At 40.1% G+C, this 9,948-nt stretch overlaps 1 protein-coding gene across 2 annotated transcripts; it reads left to right on the top strand.

Annotated features, from left to right (window-relative positions):
• The first annotated feature begins 798 nt into the window (after nt 1-798).
• On the top strand, nt 799-9,220 carry sufu (suppressor of fused homolog (Drosophila)). Of its 2 annotated transcripts, none has more exons than XM_053436272.1 (12): nt 799-1,184; nt 1,533-1,667; nt 1,956-2,092; nt 3,152-3,294; nt 4,098-4,183; nt 4,638-4,710; nt 4,975-5,128; nt 5,270-5,372; nt 5,750-5,884; nt 7,370-7,508; nt 7,621-7,689; nt 7,783-9,220. In XM_053436272.1, exons 1-12 carry the CDS (start codon nt 1,036-1,038, stop codon nt 7,870-7,872), a joined length of 1,413 nt encoding a protein of 470 aa, XP_053292247.1. In that variant the 5' UTR covers nt 799-1,035; the 3' UTR covers nt 7,873-9,220. The 2 variants fall into 2 exon arrangements, with proteins under 2 accessions (XP_053292247.1, XP_053292246.1); XM_053436271.1 differs by having other exon boundaries at nt 803-1,184; nt 4,972-5,128.
• The last annotated feature ends 728 nt before the right edge of the window (nt 9,221-9,948 follow it).

A 9,948-nucleotide genomic window follows, 5' to 3' on the forward strand; every position in this document is an offset into this window, starting at 1 on the left:
AATCCCATGATAAGGGTCTGCTGACTCATTTCAATTTGTCTGTAATAAATTCTTTGGAAAACACTCATGTGGGATACAATAAGGCCTTTGCAATGTGACCCAATTATTACGATATCCAGGCAGCAGGAAAACGGATGAAAATAAATCCTCCTTATGTTTGATGAATATCCTCAAATGCCAACATTAAAGATGTTATAATGTTTACATCTCTATGATTTAATGTAAGTCTAATATATATCAATAATTAAGTAGCTTCTTGGCTATGACATTAAGTAATAATGGTTCTCAAGCAGAGTTTGATTACAATCTTTCACTCTATATGAAATGTTAATCACTTTATGCAGAGGTTAGGCCCTTGAAACACTTTTTGAAGATATGTTTAGTTAATGAAACTATGACGAATATTACTAAATAATGACTTGATAGAAAAGCTATAAAAACATGATTTTGATTGCAGTGGTAGAAATTAGTTGCTGGTAAATAGGCCTGATACTTACAATTGAATTAGAAAACATGTAATACAGGACTTTTAGAGTATTTTTTTAATTACATTGTGTTAATTATACTTAATTAGATACTTTAAATACTTCTTCAACAACTAGTTTGGCTACTCGATCTTTTCTTTGAAGTTCCATCTGGCTCAAGAAAATCTCACTATAGTCGCAACTCTGGAATTACATCCGCCTTCTGTTTGATTGACAGCGTGTGGGCCAATCAGAATGATCTGGAAATCCACACAAACCTACATTTCCTTTTTTAATTGGCTGACAGGAGCCGTCGGTCAGTGACGCAAGAAGCTCCGTCCAACCAATGGTGATGGATGAGTTTTGTAGAAGATGAGCAACAGGCTGGCTCCTGCAGAGTGAAGCACAACGAGCGAAGTTAAAGTTGTTTACCGTCCGGCGGCCGCGCCACCGTGGAGCCCACATGGTTTGATTCCCTCTCCTGATAGTTTGACTGGGAGCGGACAGCGGAAGATCGCTGCCTCCGCGGTGTTTTTTAAAGAGAATAAGCGGATTTGTTCGAGACCGTGGCATGGATGAGGCACGGCCTACCAGTGGTGCTCCAGCCCACGGGCTGGTGCCGCTGTTTCCCCCCGGACTGCAGGCTATCTACGGGGAGTGCCGGCGACTTTACCCCGAGCAAGCGAACCCGCTGCAAGTAACGGCCATCGTCAAATACTGGTAGGTACCACGTCCTGTTGTTGCTAGTCCGCCATTTCTGTCGCTGAGAAGTTAGGGGAACTAGTTTTTAATAGTAATGGCCAAACGTTTAGCCAACTGTTAGCCTAGCCGCCTTGCTAACGTTTAAGCCAAATAAAGCCAGGAGCCCCACCGTTTTCTGGGGCCGGGGGGCCCAGCACCAGCGTCATACCAACTTAATATGAGTGTACTTACTATTGGTGTGAAAGTTGATGCATGTTTGGTCAATTGAGGATCTGTACATCATGTGTACTGAGGTGTGGGTGCAGAAACACTAGAACACGTTGATCTTTGGTCCGGCTGACGGTCGTCCTGTCTTGTTCCTCACAGGTTAGGGGGACCCGACCCGTTAGACTACATCAGTATGTACAGGAACTCGGGCTGTGCAGCTCAGGACATCCAGGAGCACTGGCACTATGTCAGCTTCGGACTGAGTGACCTGTACGGGGACAACAGGGTGCACGAGTGAGTACACTGCTGTTAATACTCCACTACCTGTTGCTCAGGCAGCTTCAGGGACGCTTTTCATTGAATTCATTATACAATGTGAAAAACTGTGGACATTGGAATATTATATTGCTTATGTCATGATCTCATTAACATACCATGAACTTCTAACTTACACTGGAACTGTGTGTCCCTCTCTTGTTATTCTTTCACAGCATGTTCACTGTGTTGTTGATCTTTTCAAGCAGTGGGACTATCACAATCTCCATGTATATAAAGAGATTAAATAAAGTGTGTGTGTGTCAGATTCACAGCGGCAGATGGACCCAGCGGGTTTGGCTTTGAGCTCACCTTTAGACTCAAGAGAGAAGTTGGAGAGACGGCACCCCCGACCTGGCCAGCTGAACTCATGCAAGGCTTGGCTCGCTACGTGTTCCAGTCTGGTGAGAGCACAACACAGAGTGATATTTATGTTTTGTTCCCATGCTTGGATAATCCCACATATTTAAACACCAAGGTCATGTCATTTAATCTCATACGAAATATTTAAAGAAATCGATTACTTAATTGTAACAACAATTAAGTACACAACAATTTCAGCTAAATTTAGTTTTTAACCATTGATCTAACTAAACAAACAGTTTTGAGACATGAATTGGTCCTCTGTAAATGTAATATAACGTTATATTCTTATAAAAGACATATTAATGTTTTAATTAATAAAAATCCAGGCACACTAAAATGGTTATGAAATACATTTGTACAGCTCCTCATTCTTCAGATTCGCTTGGACCCCTTTTGATTTGTGTTAGTCATTTAGTCAAAGTTTGTTAATAGTTTAGTAAATGATTTATCTGTGCTAGATTTGCTATAACAATTTCCGAATGCATTCTTTGTAAATGTAGTGTATAACTCCACTGATAAAAGTTTTGTATACATTATCAGTGTTTGTGGGAGCGCTCTGTATTTAGAGGAAGTCTATTTTCTCAATTTTCCCTTAAGCATTATGCAAGGCTTGTCTTTTTTATGGATGACATGACAAATAAGATCATTGTTGTTGTGTGAGAATGTGTATCATGAGTAAGATAAATAAGTATACACTATTCTGCTACGTTCTTGAAATACTTCAGTTGTGTATATAATGTTCACAATAGTTGAGAACAGAGGGGGCATTTAAAAGCCACGCAGAAAGAGAAGAAGGCTATTCTCTCTCTCCTCTCCTCTCCAACCCTTTTCTCTCCAGCTGGGGTCAATTTGCGCGTGGGTGGGCTGGGCCCTCGAGCTAAATGAATGCTGATTCCTGGCCGTCTTCCCCCTCACATTTCTCCTACAGTAAATCTAGACTGGGTGGATGTTACCTCCCAAGCAGATTCCTCAGATTGAAGTGTAGTTTTTATGTTCTTCATATGGCATTTGGGGTTTGATTTCTCTCGCTCACTTGCATTCTCGCAACCATCCTGTCCTTTAAAATTAATGTTTCCTTTTTAATCATTCTTCTACAGAAAACACATTTTGTAGTGGCGACCATGTATCGTGGCACAATCCACTGGACAACAGTGAATCTCGTATCCAGCACATGTTGCTCACGGACGACCCACAGATACAACCAATTCAAACACCCTTTGGCACAGTGAGCTTTCTCCAGGTGAGTTCAAATATGTATAAATGGCTTCACATAATGCACTTTTGGGATATTACTGTCAAGTAACCCTACATGAAAATATCATTGCTGTTAATTCAGGACAGTTACTTTTTTAAGATTTAGTTAAAAATTTTACAATCTAGGAAAAACCTTTGATCATTTAGGTAAAAGTTCTATTTTATTGTTCAGTACATAAATAATTATTTGAACCCCAGCTGAGTTTGTAGTTGTTATTTAGGTCTAAGAAAAGTAAGTTCAATAATTATTAGGGATATGGCTGTAAACGATATTTTCCCAATACCATGATATAAAAACTAATGATTGCCAAACTTACATATGTACAATGCTGGTATTTGAAAAAAACGTGCAACCTAACAGAACATCTCACCTGTGTGTGTGCATCTCCCCCTCTAAGTAGAGAAAATGAACTAAGACTGATTTCACTAGTCTTCTTCCTCCAGAAAAGAAATTAAAAGCAAATGTGTTAGATTACTTTTGATATCCAAAAAAACAAATGTGGTGTGTTGTCCTCGAGGAACAATATCTGGTTTGCTGGCTTGTCTTTTTACTATTACTGACACACACACTCCCACAAAAACACACACACACACAAACACTTTAATTATCTTTAATGGTGACTCTGGGAGTAAGAGCTTTACACACACTTACATAAAGAGGATGTCTATGTCTCATTGCTGCTGCCCCACAAGAGAGAGTTGAAGTCGGTATGATGGGTTGTAAGAAGGACTTAGAAACTAAAAAGGTTGAAGACCACACTCCTCATGCTCTTTCTTTGTCTCGTTCAGATTGTGGGTGTGTGTACAGAGGAGCTACAGGCGGCCCAACAGTGGAACGGCCAAGGGATTCTGGAGCTGATGCGTGGAGTCCGAGTGTGAGTGGACCTGTGTTGGCTTGGATAGATTACAGAGACTTGTTTTAGGTTTTTAAGTCATATGTTACATAAAAGACTATGGTATTTCTCAATGGTTTGGTTTATGCTTATTTTTGTTTCACACCTGAATTGATGGATTAGTGTTGTTTTATAATTTAGGATTGCTACATCTGTAAAAAATGTCACAAAGAGAGAAACTAATCATTTAGGTTTGCTCTAAAAACAACTAGACGTGCATTTCAAGTCTTTTAGTGTCTTTTGTAGATGCATTTGTGTCATTGAACTGAAATAGAAAGACTACCGTAAGTGCCACTGAAAAATACTGGAGCGGGGTCAACACATTATGAGCAGCAGATTGAAGAATGTAGTTACTGTTTAATTTATTAACTGTGTGTGTGTTTAACCTGTGGTTAATGTTGTGCAGGACGAATGCTAATGGTTTTCCTGTGTACAGAGCTGGTGGTCCTTGGCTAATCACAGATATGAGGAGAGGGGAGACCATTTTTGACATTGATCCACACCTACAAGTAAGGCTTTATTATTTATTATACTCCTCAGCTGCTAGCTACATGCACTACATATGCAATATATAGCAGAGCTAGTAGAAATACTGAGAGTAATTTTATGAAATGGCCCTTGATGGTTTCCCACCCCTGTTTGACATTGTATTTAGTGCCCCCTGTTGGTACATCATTGTGCAGTGTCCAAGTATTTCTGAATATGTTTAGCTTAGATGAGTTTTATTTGAGTTAGTGTTAATGATTGCGTATATTTCTTGCTCTTCTAAGCAGGAGAGAGTGGACCAAGGAATTGAGTCAGAGGGCTCTAACCTAAGTGGGGTCAGTGCCAAGTGTGTGTGGGACGATCTGAGTCGACCGCCAGAGGACGAGGAGGACAGCCGATCCATCTGCATTGGATCACAGCCACGCAGGCTCTCCGAAAAAGGTTAGCCAAGTCCCAAAGGAAATAAAAGACTAGATCCTCTAATTAAGACAGAGCAGACCCAAGAATGCTTAACCATTCTCTCCGCGTGCTGGCAGCAATGCACGGTGGAATAATTCCACGCTGATCTTTGTGCATTGACAGACACAGAGCAGATCAGGGAGACCCTGAGAAAAGGACTGGAGTTTAATAGTAAGGCAGCTCTACCACCAATCAGCAGCCAGAGACAGAGCCATGAGAGGCCTCAGTAAGTGTTCCTCCCACACACAACACACACACTAACATGGGTTCAGCTCCGCACAGAGGTTGCACCAGGATAACTCCCTCCACCATGTGCAGTGACTCAGAGCATTTGACATATGAACTGTTACCAGCTTTGTTTCTTAGCTACCAGCATGATGTTGTGGTTTGTCACTATCCTGTTGCTATTTTTCTCGGGAAGTGTTTGCGTCGTCTGCAGAGTCAAGTAACGCTTCCCGGACACAGTGCAAGGAGCGGCAGTTTCCTTCACAATAGCTGTTTTTCCACAGACACTCGTCCTATAATAGCTGAATGCACGATTTCAGACTTCCTCACTTTAATTTCCCTTCCACCTTTCTCTTCTCTTCTTCGTCTGTTTCTCAGGAGTCGGAAGGACAGTTTGGAGAGTGAGAGTTCAGCGGCCATCGTTCCACATGAGTTGGTCCGAACACGTCAGTTGGAGAGCGTCCATCTGAAATTCAACCAAGAGGCAGGCACGCTGCTGCCCCTCTGCCTGCGGTACTACACCGTTCTCCTGCACACACATACAACATCTACAGCTCTGGGATCTCTGCAGGAAATAGAAACAAATAAAAGACCAAACCGGGTTTCAATAAACACGAGAACAGAAACGCCAGTAAAATTACGATGCTGGATAATTATTAAAATGTCCAGTGCTATTTTTAAGACAGTACAGTTCAGACTAAATATAACCACATGAATAAGAACATTATGCATCTATTATTGGACTCTGAGTCGACTGTATATCATTGACTGATATTGATGATTGAATCACCAGAGGCAACAGCTCATACACAGGCAGTATTTTTTTCCCCTTATATTCTCCTTATCTTGCTGGAATTGACATATGACTGATAACAACCTGGGCTTGGTGTTCGTCTGTATCTGGAAGAGTATTAAGACGTTATTTGAAATGTGTTTAAACAACACAAACTGTTATTTTTCAAAATTTAGCTCTGCACACACAGGAGACAAAGAGGTTTGTGTGAGAGAGGGAAAGACGTGTGGAGAGTTAAGAGTGAGAAAATGATGTGAAAGGCCTGATTATGTGATATTGATTGAGTGGGACTATGACAAAATGTACTTACCTTTGCAAATGTTTTCCGCTTGAAACTTTTAATACCTAGAAAAGATATTGAATTAAATGATAGTTTCAAACCATGCAGCAGACCCAACGAGACCTTACTGAAGATGTGTCTGTCATATTAAAGTACGACAGAATATGTGTTGTATGAATTAGTATATGTTGCAATTGTCATTATAATTTAGGGGAATTTGTTATAAGTTTTGTTTTATTGTACATTATATGAAGTTGTTTGGTTTTTATTTTTTATTAAGACATTTTCATTTTGAAAAGTAGCTGGACCATTTTTAGGTCCAGCCATTCACCATAGGACTTCTTTAGATAGTTTTCACTTTAAACATTTGCATGTTTTAAGAATAGATTCAGAACAAGAAAATATTTACTAATCAATACTACAGTAAAAATCCTAAAAAAGCAAAGTTGTCATCTGAAGTCACTATGGGTGTGTGGAGCAGCCCCGATACCTAATTCATCAAATAGAGCTTCAGTAATGTGCTCATCAATAGTGATATTGTAACTTGATGGACGGAAATAACTAGGCCGACAAAACAGATTAACACTGATCACTGCAGTCAGTGAGTCTCAACTTATTTGTAAATTTTCAACATGCAATTGCTCAAAAGAAATTACAATTTATTTTTATTTAATAATACATTTTTATTCGATGGAAAATTAAGTCTATAAAATCAAATGTGGAAAGATTGGCCATGAATTGGAATTCTGATGATACAAATTTAGAAGCATATCTTATATTGCCTTTGCAACATAGAAAGCTTGCTAGTAGTTTTCATATGGAAATGGAAATATTCTGTTACGGTCACAATAACTCATATTACATCCTCATGCACTTGTAAATACCCTTTGTGGCTCACACTGTGCTGTATTCAACCCTTTTGTAGGGGTCGGTTGCTCCATGGAAGACATTTCACTTTCAAAAGTATCAATGGAGACACAGCCATAACGTTTGTGTCAACGGGAGTTGAAGGAGCTTTTGCTACTGAAGAGCATCCATATGCAGCCCACGGCCCCTGGCTCCAGGTACACACACACAAAGAGACTCACACAGAGAGACTCACTCACAAACTCACAGTTTTCATGCAGCACTTGCATATTGATGGCATTTATTGGAGTTTCTGTTTTCCCTGTCTAGATACTGTTGACCGAAGAGTTTGTAGAGCAAATGCTTGGGGATTTACAGGAACTGAACACTCGTGAGGAGGTTAGTAAAAACGCCTGTTTAACTTTTATTTTCAGTTTTGTTTGGTTCAACTGCTGGCCTGTTTAAACTCATATAACCTTTCTCTTTGCATAGACAAAGTTACCAAAGGAGTACAGTTGGCCAGAAAAGAAGCTGACGATCTCCGTCCTACCAGATTCTGTGTTTGATAATCCACTGCAATGAGACCAAGACATTTAATCACTAGAAAATACCTGCAATCACACATTTCTAGAGTGGACCATCATGAACTGGAGGCCTCCCAGAACTTGCAGCGACCCCAAAGCTGCTGGGGCGCACAGATGTGTTGTTCCTGCAGTGGAGAGCCTGAGACTGTTTCATCCCAGAGGACTATCGGAAGACTTTTGACTGTTACTGCAATCTCAGACTAACCCCAGTGTTAACAACATGAATGCCTCTAAAAATGTCAAATCCAGCCTGTCCAGATGGTTTACCTGTTAAAACAATCATTATAGGTGACCCATTATCTGACCTGCAAACCCGGATGCCCATTCATCCATTAAGGCCAGGTCTGACTTATATGTCACAAATGTAGTTGAGCATGAATCCTGCAGACAGGAGGTCCCAAGCAACGACTGAGTCAAAGTTCTCATAAACTAGTTCTATTTATTCCAGTGGCCCTAGAAAAAGGCTGCATAGTCACATGTTGAACCATTTTTGTCACTATTGTTTTCAACTGAGCTAACGTGTATAGTATTTACAAATGCTGGACATTTTTCTTATGTTTTTAGTCATACCAAAGTTGTAACTGTTGGCGGTTCCCTGCCAGAACTGTCCTTGTCTTAAAAGTGTCATGATTCTGTAGTACGACATGACGGGTTGAACTATCATTAACTACCATTCACTGCCTTTGTTTGTCTGGGAAAACCAAACGAGCATCTCAAATCTTTTGTAGATATTTGTCAAGCGCTACAGGGAGAACCACCTCTGTCCCTTGTGCCAAGAACACAACTCCTCTATTGGGTAATAGTTTTTTGGAATGTGTCGTTTTTCTATTTTCTCATGCTCGACTCTGCATGTGTTTAGTTATGAAAGTAAATCTATCACCTCTGTAAATTTTCAACAACTAGGAATCTGTGTTCAGCGTCCTCTCTCAAGTGTCCTCCCCAGTGGCCGTTGAAATGTAAAATGTGTATTTTGATAAGTAGGACCTGCTTGGAGTGAAATTCCACAGTGCCTTGTATTGACAAGCACCACATACTCACTGTCGACTCTTGCCTTCAGCTCTTGTTGAGAAACATCACTTTGATTCAAGGCTGCTGCGTTCGCTGTCTTTCTCTGATACCGTCAGTGCATTCCATGTTAAAGCCGAAACTAAGCAAAGACTACTTTTACTACCGTGTCTCCTTAAAATTATACTCTTATATAATCTTTCTTTTTTTTTAACTCAAGAGTGTAAAATGTAATGTTTAGACAGGGGTGATATGGCATTTTTAATTTCTGAACTGGCTAATTGTAAACCAAAGTGCATTAAAGTGTGTAGATATTTACACAAATAAAGCTGGAACACTAATGCAGTTTTAAAGAGGAACGTTATCCTTTTAAAAGCCTTTTGGTGAATACAAGTCAATATTTACATGTATACTTGATTTCTTCTAAAACAATGTACAGGTGAATAACCAGGAACCTTTTATTGTGACCATAATGCAGAAGAATTGCTAACGGGTAATAAATCACATACTAATGCTTCAGACATCTATTAAGAAGCCATCAGTGTTGTGCAAGTTCACACCTCTTATGAACTAGTTCAAAGTTCAGTTCATACAAGTAAACATGAATAGTTCACGTTCATAGTTCACCATTTAACTTCTGAACTAGTTCATAGTTCAGTTCATTTCATAGTTTTAAGGTGGAAAGTGAGAATGAAAGACTTAACTTGTTAAAGAAAACCTTATCCATCACTACCCCTTGCCTTTACTTTTGGAATCTTTATCAGACAGTTTGTAAAAACCCCTCTCTGCTTTCTCTTGCCATCTGTAAATGAGACCGAGAGCTGTTGTGTTGCAGGTATGGCCTGCCCCTTTAAGGAAAGTTTGTAGTGTGTGACGTAGTGCACCTGGGTATTGTGGGAAAAGACGCTACAAATTTGTGTATAACAAGAAGTGACGGAGCACCTAGAGGTGATGCGAGTGTTGCTCCTGCTGTATATCCGAGAAATAAAGTGGCTGCATTCCAAGTAAACAAACATCTCCTCCTACTTCACGGAGCGGTCCGGACGGCTGATTACCGGCCAGACAGTGA

This window comes from Pleuronectes platessa, chromosome 12 (genome assembly GCF_947347685.1).
Source record: "Pleuronectes platessa chromosome 12, fPlePla1.1, whole genome shotgun sequence".
In the NCBI taxonomy this organism is placed as follows: domain Eukaryota; kingdom Metazoa; phylum Chordata; class Actinopteri; order Pleuronectiformes; family Pleuronectidae; genus Pleuronectes; species Pleuronectes platessa.